General features: G+C 37.4%; 1 protein-coding gene across 6 annotated transcripts in view; it reads right to left on the bottom strand.

The window, feature by feature from the left end:
- Window positions 1-15,935, bottom strand: part of CIB2 (calcium and integrin binding family member 2) — a 35,658-nt gene that overhangs the window by 1,543 nt on the left and 18,180 nt on the right. For 4 of the 6 annotated variants that reach the window (XM_090148696.1, XM_090148697.1, XM_090148694.1 and 1 more), the window contains 4 exons: window positions 14,251-14,362; window positions 5,162-5,309; window positions 4,866-5,061; window positions 5-1,287 (listed from right to left, as the gene is read on the bottom strand). In XM_090148696.1, coding sequence (XP_090004822.1) covers window positions 1,245-1,287; window positions 4,866-5,061; window positions 5,162-5,309; window positions 14,251-14,362 — 499 coding nt within the window. In that variant the 3' untranslated portion in view covers window positions 5-1,244. Of the gene's footprint in view, window positions 1-4; window positions 1,288-4,865; window positions 5,062-5,161; window positions 5,310-14,250; window positions 14,363-15,935 lie in introns of those variants that run through there. The other 2 variants (XM_090148695.1, XM_031616379.2) reach the window with 2 other exon arrangements.

Genomic DNA, 15,935 nt, shown 5'->3' with positions numbered 1-15,935 from the left:
GCAAAGGAAGCAAAAATATTAAGAGATATATAAATATTTATCACTACGTGCAACATTCTCCTTAGAACACATAAAGAAAGGTGTTCTGTAAAGATTCGGGATCTCTGCTCTCTTGTTGTCTCTCCTAGTAAGGACATTGGAGAAAGCAAAAAAAACTGAAGTGCATTTCCATTGACACTGAAGTATTTCAAGACAAAATGCATTCCTAAACCTACTAAATTTTACTCCTAAAAGTACCATCATCCTTCTTACAGAATATCTAACATTTAGGAAGATCAAGCTTAAAAAAATAATTGGTATTACAATTATAATAAGATGAGGAGTGACAGCATTTAAAGGATTTCTCATTTTGAAAGCAGATCTAATAATTTCCAACTCTTGCTGTATTAAAGAGTCCCTGTCATTTGGACAGGGAGATATTTTTTAATTTTCAGTCATAAGTTGTTGATAAAGATACTAATGGACTGATAATAAAACCACGCCATTCCTTTTGAAATGCAGCTATACCATTTGATCTGCAGAAATTATTTTTTTGGACAGTTCTTAGTGTAAGAAATTACCTATGGAAGCTACTCCAAAGGCAAGGAATGCTAATATTCATACAGAGGTTGAACTCTTGACAATGACCCAAAAGTCAATTCTCAGGCCTGCATCTCAGCTTCTAGACTTCAACAGTGAAGAGACCTAATTAACCTGAAAATTACTACCATTTTGATGTTCTTATGCTTTGTTGTGATGGGAACATTCTCACTTTTATTCTGACATACAATATTACAATATTTAATTGAGGAAACGTCCAGAAAAGTGCCACTGATTTAGCCTCTGGTGCAACCTATTACAACATTAATAAAGGCCACTTACTATCTAACACAGGAAATCAGAATCTGACAGAGCAAGGTGTTGACTTAACATTAAGCAGAAGGCCAAACCAAGCAGCTGGGAAATTTGCAATAATGATGAGGATATAGGATGGTGATACCACTTTAAAAACAAAACTAAGGTAACCTTTTGGTCTTTCAGCATTATCATATCAGCAGTGTCACATCCACAATTTCAGCAACCAGCAGTAATTCAGCTCCTCATTTCACAATGTCATTTTACAGACTGTGTTTATGTTTTATTGCAGTTGAGCTGCAAGCATTTCTCAGATGCGCTGTCTTTATTTGCAAAGAATTGTACTGTGAATTAGATATTGTAATTAAAAGGACTTGAATTCTGGTTGCAGACTGAGAAGGCAAACTTAGTTAAGTCAGAATGCTTCCTTGAATCATGTAAAGTTCAATTAGCCTGTCAAAAAGAAAAAATCCTTTTAGAATAACCCTCTCTTTGTGTGTAAGAGAGTAATTACGGAAACTGAAAAGGTACTGATAATATTTCTTTTATATAAAAGAGTTTATTCTTCAACATTATATATGTACAATGAGATACTGATAACATCCTCAGAAAAATTCAGAGTTAGTGCAGGAAAGATGTAGACAAAAATTTGTGGTGCAGATCTCAAATCTGCAAATGTGCTCAGTTTTTAGAATGAACAAAAGCTAGACACTAGGGCTGGAAACCTCACATCTTTCTGTAATAGAATAAAGAATAAAACAAGAACGACTGCTCATTTTCTGATTCATATGTCAACTGTAGAATATAGATTTATCATTTACACTGCAAATTGTCTCCTTTTCTAGGACAGTTAAAATCCACACTTGGACAAGGCATTTCTGTTAACTACTTACCAGCACAGCAAGCCTTCTCTCAGGCTTTCAGGAAGATTTACATAAATGAAGAGAAACCTCCATCTTCTGAAATTATTTGATTAGAGGGCCAAGCAGAGCACTGGATTAAATCAAGTGTCAATTGACTTATTTATTGGACATACAGCAAAGCAAAATATTTCCCAATTGCCCTTAGGCTGTTGCACAGCACTTGGGTTCCTAAGCAGGTCAAACTAGGCAGATAAATCTGATGTTTCTCTTGCTAAGTCCAAGACTATTTTTGTATTTCTGGGTGTCATTCTGAAGTTTGAAAATTAAGCATTTTACTAATAAGAACACACTGATAAAAGTGATTTCTTGCTACTGTTTTCTCACTAATAGTATCTTGCCAATCCGTCATTAGCTCTGATTTTAGTCTTTAGGAACTAGATCACCTGCACTTTAGAAGAGGTCTTACAGAATGCACAGAATCTAAGACATAGTTGCTGTCCCTTCAGCTTTGGATAGGACAAGAGTCAGGATATCAGCTGTTACAGGAATAAAGGCCCACAGAGGTTTCAGAATAGCACATTTACAATGACATCTTTTTGTTTCATATGTTGTTTCTCTGCCTAGGTTTGCCACCTCCTAGTTGTTACTAATGCCATATTCTTCTCAAGCTCCATTTCAGATTGTTATGGTATGTTTCACCCTCAGGCCTTCGAATAAGCTTAAACTTCCAGGATGATTTATAAACCAATTTCCTGTGGAAAATGTAACCAGTCTTGTAGAACAGAACACTTAGCTAATGCCAGCTCAGAGTCCAAATGCTTCTATTACACTACAAGCAGCTTCTAAATGATAACAATTTTGAAACCTACTGAAATCAAATTTTCTGAACTAGCAACTATCACTTATTTATAACTTACTCAAGCTTCCAGAATAACAGTAAAAAATGCATATACCATCTTCTCTGGTCAACAATGAGCAGTGTTTTCTTCTAGTCTCTACAAAAAGTCATCAACATCAGCAAAAATAAAGCAACAAGCTTAAGTGCATTTTCATTTGCCTGACAGCAGCACAAAGCTTGCAAAGACTGTAAGAGATTAAACCTACATAATATCATACATAAAGGTTTGAGAAGGAGGTGGTGATATGAGGAAAAAGTCAGTCAACCTACAATGGGTGAACTTGAGCTCATATCAAGTACAAGCCTGGATCATGGTGTCAAAATTAATACCTGCTGCATGTATTAAGTATGTATAACTGTATTGCAGCTTAAAAAAAATTAATTGGTATTCTGAGCTCTGTGAAATAAGTGCTCCAAAAAAGGAGTATGCAAAGGAAGACCTCTGAAGATTCCTATCAGTAAGGCAAAGAAGATATTCTTCCTCAGTAATGAGATTTTACATTTGAATAGATCATATCACAAAAATTTTCCATGTTTGTCAAAAGTCAGGCAAGTAAGGGGCTCATTTAACAAAATAAAGAAGACAGAGTTGTATGACGTACGGTTTTGCAGAGAACACACGTTGAAGCAGTGGCAAAGTCACAGGTAAAACCTAACTACCTTGCATCCTAAGCTTCATACTCTTATGATGTGAAGAAGTGGCTTTTGGTAGAAAGGTAAAGAATAGAGAATAAAGAATTTCTTTACTGCCAACAGGAATAACGTGAGATCTGGAAAATTACTTAACATTTTCTGAAGAATCACATACTAGGCACCAATGTGGTATTCTAGGATACAGTATTCAGAAATGCTGACTGCCTACAGCTTCAAAACAAAGTCTCTGAATACTGTAGTTATCCAACATCTCCCATTGCTCATCAGCAATCAGTTCCTAAAAGCGATCACTGCTTTAATGCAGTGTGTCTGATTTTCAGAGCTGATGAGCAACTGAAAGTATTAATCAATAAGTACTTCCATTTCCTTGAAATTAAAGTTTGGAATGTATTCAGCTGGGCACAAAAAATGGAGATAGGCAAAAAAAGATGAAATTACAGCTGCCTCTGGACATGGATAGGTCAGTACTTCTCCCACTCATCTGCTAAAGACTTTCAAAAAGGACAATTTTACCAAGATGAAAAAAGATCTTCGTATCTTTTCATATCATAGCTTGCAAACTGCTTCTACAACACAGCAGTAGAATCGGTCATGGCACAGGAAACCTCTGAAACTACAGCTTCTGCTGACTCTTCCATCTGCCTTCTATTCTTCACATTTGATCTGTGCTATCTATCAGCTCTGCAGGTACAGCAAAGCCTTTTCACTGAATAAATGAAATTCTACCTGATCCCAGCAGCTTCTATACAGAAGAACATTCTGCAGAAAATGTTTGGGGTTTTTTGCTATAAATATGTGTTAACAAAATATTAGGTATACTCAGGCAAATCTCACCATAATGATGATATATATCTTGTTTCAAAAGAGTTCCTGTTGGTAAGTTTGATTAGTCAAGGAGTGCCTGATACATTTCTAATGTAGAAGACACTCACATTGACTTTGCAGCATATCATCTTCAGATGTTGATGTTTCCTAGGATCCACAGGGACCTCATACTTTACAGCAGAATTGTTGTCTCACAATGTTTTTTCTCAGAAATTTAATTTGTCATAGAAAAAAAACTCTCCTGTATTCTTCAGGACACATCAAAGTTCTTAATCACCATTAGCATTGAGATTATCAATCCAAATTTTAATCTACTTTAACTCAGTTCTAGCATTCAGACCTATTTCCTATGGAAACAATTTGTTCAGTCTATCCGACTGTGAGCTTTGCCAGTCCTCTCCAGAAGCAGCCATTACAGCTGTAATTTTGTTTAAAAATAAATAAATAAAAATCCTGGCACACTGGATGGGTTCCTATACAACGGGGACCCTTGGTTGAAACTGTATGTATTTGAGCTTCCAGAAGATGAAAATATTTTCCTGAAAAATTCACACAAATACAGACAGAAAAAAAGGAGGGGATAACTGAGTCATTGAGCTCTTAGTCTTAAGTTAGGAAAGAACTGGAATAGGCTCTGGAGAATTAAATTGAGTTAGGGTAAGAAGTCATCTTCCAGGTTCCTCAGCAAAACTCAGCTCTCTTATGCCTGATATTTCTTACACTACGCTACACAGCCAACAGCCAGAAAGAATGCCTGAAAATAGGCAAAGTGACAATCTTTGTCTTAATACCTGAGAAAGTCCGGTGCTTTGGAAATCATGTTTTCAAAATCTGCAAATCCTAATTTGCCATCACCATCCATGTCAGCTTCTTCTATCACTTTCTCACAAACCAGAGTGATTTCTTCTGCTGTTAGCTCTTCTCGGGTCAGCTTATTGAGGGTTTTTTCCAGGTCTGCTTTACAAATGAAGTTATCTGTGTTAAAATCTGAATAGTAAAAGAAGCAAAGAAAAGATCACCGGCAACTCTCACATTTATTCTCAGCAAACACATACAAAACACATACAAAAGTATCTCAATACATTACCATAGATCTTAAAGGCATAGATAGCTTTGAGCTCTCTGGGAGCCATTTCACTGAGCACAGAGAACATGTCCACAAAATCATTGAAGCTGAGGCTCCCCTCTCCATCTTCTGAGAAAGATTCCACGATTCTTTCCCTAAAGGGATTCTCCTGCAAATACAAACTTTTTATTACTTAAAACAATATGTGCACGTGAATAAACAAAACAGTAACACCTGTTTGGAATATCAGTGCATACTCCTTGCAAACAATTAGTAGTTAGTTGTTTGAAATCTCTTCTTGCAGATAACTTTTTTCTTCCAAAATGCATCCAAGAATTTACATTTCCATGTCATGGCACAAAGTGTCAGTAAAGCATGCTGCTGCACACTACTGCTTCTTGCCTAGATCTTCTCAGCTCCATTGTTACTCATTTTCTCTATACTGGTGTTGACCTCATGTCTCTTGCGAATAGCACCTGCTTTATAAATGTTAGAATAAAGGTACTAAGAGTGTGAATATCATTTGCATAAAATTGGTTCCTGTCAAGCTGTCATACTGAAAAAGTCAAGAGAATTACTGTTCCTACATTAGGAATCTAGTAGATGCAGACTGGACTACAGTAGAAGAAACAAAGGGGAAAGTCAATAAAACAAATGGAGACTTTACACCTCTGCCAGCACCTGACCCAAAGCTGGAGGAATGATTACTATTTATGAAAGCATTTTAAGAAGTAAACATAGCTACCTATCTTCTTAATGCAGAACCATCAATCAAACCAAGCCTGTTTATTAAGAATGCAGAATCGCATCCCTAGTAGCATCTTGTAGAAAGTCTTTCATTTTCACTGCTATAAAAAATATCCAACTTCTGGTTGAAATGAATATGAATTCTAGAATTTTAAACTAAATTTCATCTCTTCACAGATGATTCTAAGATCCTATTCCAGCACCTTACCGATGCACTTGGTGACAAAGCCACTCTCAAAAGACTGTATCCTAAAACCATAAACACAAGAGCCAGCAAGCACAGAGAAGTTGCTTGACTGCTCTGAAATAAAAAATAAATGCTTTTACAGCAACAAAACAACATATTCCCCACAGCTGTATAAAAACTAAGAGGAATTGGCAGTTATTTCTATAAAACAGGTATAAATCAATTCAACTGAGTGGGAACAAAACCCACGAACGTGATCTGGACTGCGAGGAGCATCCGGACAAGGCTGTTCTACAGATCCTGTCTGAAGTCAAAGATGCCAATCAAAATACTGATCTCCTATACGTCCAGTCAGCTTCAGTTGTGGTATATCACACATGACTCGTAATATGCATGCAGCATTGGGTTTGATTTTTAAAAGAAGTGGTATTGAGAAATCTGAAGGGCTCACAAATATCCACTGCAGGTTTCCTCTCTCCTGAGTAGAAATGAATTAGAAACATGAGTTTTATTTACAGTTCTCTTAGAATATTTCAGTCCAGGTTGGAGCAGGTTCAGTTTCTATTTTCCATTTCCCTTATGAACTTGGCTTGACATTTTTGACAGATTAGAGCCATGTCAAAGTTTTCACTGTTAGAGGTTGTAGCAAAATATACTTTAAATGCTATCTCTGTGCAGGTGACAAAAGGCATTATGTTACCAAATTTCCTTTATGATTTCAATTGGACATCATTATCTTTAGCTCTTGTTTCAAGCTGCTGCACATCATTAAAAGTTGTTGAATTTAACTTCAGAGACAGCTGTGTATTAGTAGTACACAGCCCAATTCTTGTAAGGTACTTTGATATTTTACATTTACATAATCAATAGCACAAGCCTATTGTGTTTGAGGACACAGCCTGGTAGAATCTAAATGTCTAGATTCTGTGATATGTGTTCTAATGAAGAATTCTAGCTAAATTCCAGGAAAATCACCATTCCTTGAGAAACACTGCAAATGTGCCTGTTCATACTAAGTGGTCACATCACAGACTTCTTAGCTGCAGTAATGCCCATGAAAGTATGCCCCTGTGTCCTTCTTTGTGTGTCAGTTACATGCAACACACTGTTTACAGTCAATTTTAATTTTTAAGGATTCTTGTTAAAAGATCAGCATAACAAATGATAGTGAGTTGTGGCTGTGCACATAAATAACATTTCAAAGAACATCCAGTTCCTGGAAAGCAGCATTCCTTTCTTCTTCAGGTGATTGGTCATGTGTGGACTCACTACTGGATGACTCCTTGCAGTGTGTTCCAAGATGCAATTACAGAGAAATGGAGAGACATCTGGGTATAAGGCCTGGTTTGAAAAAGCCTGTCTTACATCTAAGTACATTTGGCAAGTCAAACCACCCTGGGAATGTAAGAACACATTTTGGCAGCCTTACTGGCTATCACTTTGAGATACTTGCATACAGAAGCTAAAAGGGTTATTCACATCCTCAGAGCATACCTGATTCATTAGGAGATTGCTACTTAATGGCAATATAGGTCTCAACATACATTAACTACCTAACGAGGTGCCCTTGAGCCTCGCAGTTTGCACTCCAGGACTCCCTTCCATGGTAGCAATTGGAGTCTGCCAAAAGGAAATCCAACAGCAAACAGCACAATTGTGTCTGTCAATCTTTTGTGGGTGGGTGAGTTCTCAGAAATCAAATTCAGAATTGTAATTTCTCAGAACAATCATGAAGACCAGAGATTTCAGCACTCCTAAATGTCAAGAGAACTCCAACCTTTCTGGCTGAGATAATGGTGAAGATTAAAGTTGTTTTAAAAGATAGCTGAAGTAGGAACCACAGAGTCATGGTCCCAAATGACAGACCATTAAGTCGGTCAATAATACATTAAAATTCTGCTGCATGGCTTACAGAGTGAACTAACTTCACAATAAGAAGCATTCCTACAGTTCTCAAAGGGTAAAGATTAACAACCTCACTGTGCTCTGAGCTTCATACATGAGCTGAACTCACTGTTCAGAGGGGAAAAAAAAAGGCCAAAGAAAAATGAAATGCATCAGTGGGTACTGAAAAGAGAATCTGACTTGAGAGCTTGGAAAGAGCTCTGTCCTGTGAATACGGATGTGGAGAGTTGCTCCAGAAAAAAATGATTGATTTTGTTGTTTCAGCTGTTTTTCAGTGGTCAGCTTATCACCAAGACAAAGCAGGACTCAATTTGTCCCACTTTCTTCCTCAAAGCACATAAATAGGAATGTATCTGTTAAATGCATAAATATTAGGGAATGCTCAGTCAACAACAAGTTAGAAATGCTATTGTTCTGATTTCTATAATGCTACATCACTCTCTTCAGAACCGACCCCATCAGAACTAAGCGACATGGCAACAGCAATAAACTGACATCTTAGAGGCAGCACTGAATTACAAACAAGGACTACACAGATGCAAATATCCCTATCAGCAGTGAATATCAAACCCAGGACCTCCTTGTTGCAAGTGCTACCCCTGATCTCACCTGTGGTTGCATAAGATGAATTAACTACTTGACATGTTAGAGGCCTTGAAAATACCAGCAATGAATTAAAAGGACCTGGGTATGTTTCTTAAGTGACTCTTTGCCAAATGTATCTCTAAAATCTAAATGAAAAATAAAATCTTTCCTCGTATTGATTCCTTTCCTTTAACTTTCTCATATTGTGTGTCTTCTGGCAGTATATCTGTAGTTTACACAATGGAAAGTATTAGTTTACCTTCACAGATACTTTTCACATCCTTTCTGTAATTTCATTACCTCTACTCTAAAGAGCACAGATTAAGGTTCCATCATATTTAAAGGAAAAGCCATGGGGGAAGGGAGCAATGGGGAAAATGATACTGTTCCTTCATAGATCGTTTTCCTTCAAGTACTAATTGTTTGAGAAAGAACACTTTTACAACAGAAAACCTACATTTGTCCTGTTAAGAAGCTGTTTCCATCCTCACAATAAAAATGAGGCAGAAACGATGAAGAACTATTACAGCTAAAACTCAGCTGTTTTGCAGATTGTTGCTGTTGAAGCCATGTAAAGCCATTCTTGTAAAAGAGCTATCTATTTTCTTGACCATTGTCTTTTCTACTTAGCTGTATTTCTACATGTTTTTAATTCACCATCACATCTATTCTGGTGTAAGGACTTAGAACACAATGTGATAAATCATGATGACTAGTTTTCTAACAAAAAAAAGCCAGGCTGGATGTGGCTCTGGGCAGCCTGGTCTGGTGGTTGGCGGCCCTGCACACAGCAGGGGGGTTGGAACCGGATGATCATTGTGGTCCTTTTCAACCCAGGCCATTCGATGATTCTATGAATACTATCACTGGCCTCATGCCAGGAGTTGCAGTCAAATCTTACCATGTCATTCGTTACTCACACCTTGCTCTCGTTTCCATCAGAGGTGTGAAAAAAACACACCATGAAAGCACTGTGTGTCCTCTTGCCTCACCCATTTTGCAATCATCTTGCAGCTTGACATTAATTTAAAGCACAATGTCCTTTTAGCACAAACTATGCCTTAGAAGTAAGATGTTGCAAATAAATCTGAAACAGTTCTCCTTAGGTTAAGGTAACTAAGCCAGAGAGGCTGAGCAGTCGTTACAAAATGCTTCTCAGTTTTACATCCACATAAACTGGCCTTTACTTGGGATTTCCAAGTGACACTAGCAGAGATGCCCAAACACATAAAGCAGTCTGCAAAGCACTGCTTAAAATCACAGGAAATGGTTTTATTTTATTGTGAAGCACCATGCATGCGTTCATGCTCAAACCTATAAAAAATAATTTTGAAAATGATTCTGAAAGGTGACCAATTCACTGTTCCCTGTGTGTCCTTTCTTCCTCCTGACTGATTCCTGTGCCTGCTGCTCACTCCGTTGCAGTCGTGTGTGGATTTATGAACTACCTCACTCACCACTGCAGTGAATGACAAGGCCTGTGAGGATCAATGAAGTCAGAGCATGAGACAAAAATGGAAACCAGCAGACTGTGAAGTGAGTGAAGCAAAAATCGTTCCCCTCCAGAAAGCCCTTTTATAACTTACTCTACTCTTGACACAAAGACTGCTGCATTACCATATACCAGCTTGAAGATTCTGACTACTAGGGATGCATACACCACAATGACGATGCCACACATGCACTTCTGCAGATCATATGCGACCTCTATGATCAGGCTACATTCCTACATCCAGCTATGAAAAAATGACAGAGATAAGGCAAGTGAAATCAGTTTTGTTTTGAAACAATCTTCCCTTTCTACATGGTTTCACACTGAGCAGCTCATACTGTTGCCACATATTTGCAGTATTAATTGCTGTAATCTCAGATATGCTTATACACTCTCATTAATTTAGTAGATATATTTGCCTGTGTAACCACAATGGTCAAAATTAGAGAACAGAGACTACAATGAAACAGTTGGAGTAAACTAGATCTGCTAACTTCAGTGTAATGGTAGACCTAATCAACTTAAAGTATCTGCCCCTTCTTTATTTATTTATCGCTTGCCCTGACTTTCAACTTAAGAACCATGAATTAGTGAAAAATTCATTACCAATTTAAGTAAGTTCTTCTTTGAAACACAGGTATCATATTTAAATTCACCCTGGCTCAAAACATTAATGCGTGAAGTAAAGATGTTTCTTTATACTAGCAGAATCTAATTTAGAAAAGTGCATTATTGATTCTATCCATTTGTCAGAATCTGCAGTGGTATTGAGCTGAACATTGCCAGTAACTAGAAGTGTAATGTGCATATGAAAAAAGCCAGGTGCATTGAAATTATCACTAATTTTATTAAAATTCAATAGACATTTAGTTTGTTTGTTTCTATTTTGAGATTCAGATATCAGTTTAGTCTTTGCCTTGATGAGAACTTACTCAAGAACCCACACTAACAATTTGTTTAGCAGTCTGGGAAAGTTGGAAAGGTTAAGGACTTTTTTTTTTTTTCCATATTAACTACAGTAAATACGCACATTGCTTGGAAAATGAACTCTGCATGAAAGACTTCTTTCTCCCCACCTGTATAGGAAGTAGTAAAATTCGTCATGACCACAGATGGTCCAGGTTTATGGCTGATATCCTTGCTGGCATTTTAAAATCCTGTACTGATAATATTTTGAAAGACACGTGGGGCAGGGGAGGGAAGTAAGGTCTGTTATCTTAATTTGACTGTTATTTTACTGGAAACAAGCTCACTATGAACTCTTATAAACTCTGTTCCTGAAATGAGTGGTTAATCAGCAATATTTCTAAAGTCTTCCATGTCTCTTGAGATTTGGGAGAGAATTATTAAATTTGACAGCAAATTCTGTCCTGTTGCTGGCATAAAATCAAGTTCAATTTCCCTCATGACGTATTCTAAAGCTGGATCAGAAAGCTTCACAGACTTGAAGGGATGCAAGAGGATCAATTTTGATCCACTTTAAATACACTTCTTTAATCTGCTCCCTTTACCACCTGTGTTTGCTATGGCAGTGAGATATGCTCTTGTATCTGAAAATCTAATTATGGTTCAAAACGAAACTTACATTTTATATCTCACTTTAAACATTCTGCTGTCCTGTAAAAATAGTAGTTAATCTCTTCATAGAAGCAACAGTTTCCTAAGCGCCTGATCCTACATCATTAAAGCCAATAAAACCACCATTAAAGCCAATAAAAAGTGTGATTATCACTATTCACTGTCTTTTCTGAACTGAAGGCTGAAATCAGCCTGTCTTGATTTCTCACAAAGCAAATTCTGGCCATCTGGCAGTTAAGGGCTTCATAAGAGCTACATAACCAGCCAGAGCAGTTCATATTGCATTACCAATATCCTAGAGATTCAGGCTCAGTAATAAAATAAAGAAACAGGATCTTCCACACCAGAAGCACCAGTACAAACACCTAAGATACTAAAGCAGTGAATAAGATGTGACCTGCTAAAGAGAGATAAAACTACTTGCAACAATGGATGAGTGAATCAAAACCCCTTAAGGAAGATGGATTTTAATTACAAAGATAAAAATGCAGTATTCATGTATAAGCAAAAATACTAGCTGGCTTAATACAACCAAGATACTCCCACAGTGATGTGAAGCACAGGCTATTTTATCCTGCCAGGTACTGAAAAATCCAATTACTTTACATTCATATAGGTAAGACCATTAGTGATTTGTGATATTGTATACTAATTTGCACTTTTATATATGTCTGCCCATCCAACATGTCAGCATTTCAGTAAATAATCCTATTTCAACAAAAATAATCTTCATTTTGTCCTAGCTGGTGAGCATCATATAATTGGCTCTTGCTTATTGCTAAGAGTAAGTCCTTTTAATTAAATAATCTCAGACAAATCTCATAGGGACATTAAAAATGAATTCATCTGGTCTACGGATTGCCTCTAAGGGAAAAAAAAAAAAAGTAGAACACAGCAACTATCATAATTATCAGTTCATCCAGACCACCAGCCTAATTCTAACGGGGAACCATAGCAGATAGGGAAACTATTTTCAAAAAGGTGAGTGCAATGGATATTTGGGGGCCTTCCAGAGTTAGAGATCACATACAAATCATAAAACTTATCAACAACTGCGGAATTCTGCTCCATAAAAGCACTTAGATTATTTTGATGACATTTTTGAATGTCTCGTGGTAAGGAGTTCCTCGATATTTTCATGTGCTGTGTCAGCCATCTCTCTGATAACTTCATGAAATATCTCCTTGTCCTTTTGAAAAGTAGTACATAATTGTTCTCTTTTTGTTCACCTGCTATTATTATTCAGCAGAACCTATGAGGAAAAAGAAGGCTTAGAGAAAGCCTTGTAATTCCCAACTTTTAGCTCCATTACCTATTCAATAATATGCATCATCTGAGAGCCTATGGGCCCAATTAAGTCTGCTTGTGCTAGAACTTAGCTCAGGCTACTGATTTAGATGTCTAATTATGTTTTAAACAATCTAATTCTGGATAATCAGCTTAGAAATTGGTGTTGCTATCCCCAGTTGGGATTCAGTTTGAGGTAAGTAAAATACAGGGCACTTTTGCAAAGTACTGTGGACTTTTCCAGATTTGCCTGATTTCTTTACTTGTATAAGAAAAAAAAGCAAGCAAACATTTGTGTTATATAAAATTTACATGAAATATTTATATGATATCTGAACAGTTAATGCTCAGAAAGATATTTTATGCATTGATGAACTGAAAAGAACATTTCAGCAAGATCTTTATACCATCTGTTTTCAAAGTCCGTAATTACTTTTCCAGATGTACTTTCTTCTTCATTAACTACACAGGCACATAACTTAGGGTCTTTAATAGATATTTCAACACATTTGCACACACAACGTTGAAAACAAATGGTTTATGGAATGCTGTTGCTGCTATTAACATCTCATTAATAAACAAACCTTGAATTACGCTACTTTCACATCCTGTTTCTACTTCACACAAAGCAGCATAATGGACAAAGCATAATTTTTGTTTAAACTCCAGTACCTCCATGATTTATTAAATGTCATTCATGTCATTACAGATGAGCTAGGAGGGTCAGCTTTGTAAGCTGCAGAGGACAGAATTACACTGATACCCCTGGCTGTCAAGGACACAGAGGATGCAAACAGCTGGTAAGAAACTAACCCAGAGCTGGACTGTTTAGCTTTAGGAGCTACATAGCTTTGGGGGTTCCAAAGCTGCACAGCTCTCAACCAGTTGATGAAAGAAACATTTTATAAATTCTAGGAAAAGCCTGTATCACATCATAGGTTTCATTTCTGTAACTATTTAAACAACAGAGAAGTACACACTCATTATATTCCTAATCTAAGCAATGCTGTTAAGGGAGTCATTAGAAAAACAACCCTGTCAAAGCCCAATAACTTCTAAAGGACACCATATACAAAGTGGAAAGAGTATAAAATTTACTTTTATTTCCTCCTCATTTCCTTTAAATTCTATTCCAGCTATCTATGCAAGAGAAACATCCACCTAAATATTTTCCTGTTTCTGTGCCTGGCTATGTCCTAGAACAGTAACAGCAAAGGAAAGACCTTGGCTGCCACACTGCTTCAAGGCACCAAACTTTCTTTGCAAAACCTCTGGCAGACAATTTACAGAGCTAACAAGGTGCAGTCTGTAAGCAGTTAGAAGCCTTACCTTTAGCTCAGGCATGTTTATTATAAGCTGCATAGGTAGTTTAACATCAGGATCCTTTGTGTAGTCCATGGGCACAACGTTTGGTGCCATTTCATGGTACCGGCCATGCAACCTGTAAGCAAGTAGAAAAAACAGTCAGCTTAAATAATCAATTCAATTCACATGGTATAGAATCATGGAATCATAGAGTAACGTGAGATGGAAGGGATCCATAAGGATCACCGACTCCTGGCTTCACACAGAACCACCCAAAATCCAACCATCTTTCTGAGAGCATCATCCAAACACTCCTCAAACCCCAGCAGGCTTGGTGCTGCAACTACTTCCCTAAAGAGCATGCTCCAGTGCCCAGCCACTCTCTTCATGAAGAACCATTTCCTAACATTCAGTCTCAGCAATCAGACACAAATCCAGTTAATTGTTATTTTTAAGTGTACAAGGCAAAACCTACCAAATTTCCATCTTTTTGAAAAGCTTTGATGCAGTATCCAGCATAACTCAATGTGGGTAACCAATAGAAAAACAATAGAAGTTCCTCAGCCTCTTTTGGAGTTCTAAGAAAAACATACATCATGTAGTGAAATATAGTGTTAGTCTAGAGCAGTGATACTCTAGCCTTCATGCAATCCATTGGTGATGCTGCTCTCACACTTGGATGGAGCAAATACCATGAGCAATATGGGAACCAGCCCCACCAGCCATCTCCCAGGAGCTGCACTGATAGGCACTGTGTGTATTACTGTTCTGACACATCTCTCAGTAACTTTAATTACTAACTGGAAATGGTTTGCCATTAAACCCCTGTGCCAACAGCTCTAATGTTTCTTCTGTTCTTACAGAAGCATAAAGCACTTCAAATGATGATCTGAATTCACAAGTAGTTGTGACCTAGCTGGGAAAGGCTTTTGCTCTTTCACTCAGCCTGTCCCTGAACAGAAAGCATATCTGATAAAAACAAAGTGGCTTTGGCTCTCTGCCCTAGTCATAGAAACAGTTACGTCTTATCAGAGGAGCAATGTAAGGTTTTGCAGTGCTATTTAAATACATATAGGTTTGGAAAGGCTGCCATTTACCATAAACAGACCGTTATGTATATTCATAGGCCCAGAGTCTGCAACCAGCCTCAGTGTCTTTGTGATGACTACAAGCTCTGCACTACCTGCTTCTAGGAATTCTTGTGGATGCCTGCATCATTACTTTCCCATTCCTGGATGTGCTCCCTTTGTTGTCAAGACATTGAGGATGCAGAGGAAGAGCTGGTAGCATTTACTAGTGTTTTCCTTCCCACAGATGAGAATAAGAAGAGATGTAGTAACAAATGTTTTAACAGGCAGATGATGCCCTGTTTCTTCAGATATTGGTGTATGTTTAAGCTTAATGTACTAAAGCCTGGAGTTAAAGCCATGATTCCCTAACAAACTGCTAACAAATTAATTCAGCCCAAACCCAAACTACTGATCTGTTCTTGCAGGCACTTCAGGTCTTCCCACTGACCCATCTCCCTAGCATAAGCACTTATGGAACACTTAGGAAACTACTCTAAGCTTCAAGGAATTGATGAAAATAGAGAAGTTTCATAGCTCCTTGAGGGAGCTCACAGAGTTGCAACACTAATGCTGCTTATGCATTTATATTAAATTAATTTGCTACTGAACTTGGAGAGAAAGTCTAATTGTCCCCAAGGT

Source organism: Phasianus colchicus, chromosome 12 (assembly GCF_987193195.1).
Source record: "Phasianus colchicus chromosome 12, bPhaCol1.hap1.1, whole genome shotgun sequence".
NCBI lineage: Eukaryota > Metazoa > Chordata > Aves > Galliformes > Phasianidae > Phasianus > Phasianus colchicus.
Note: the sequence above shows the minus strand (reverse complement) of the source record. Positions and strands in the feature narration are given on the sequence as shown.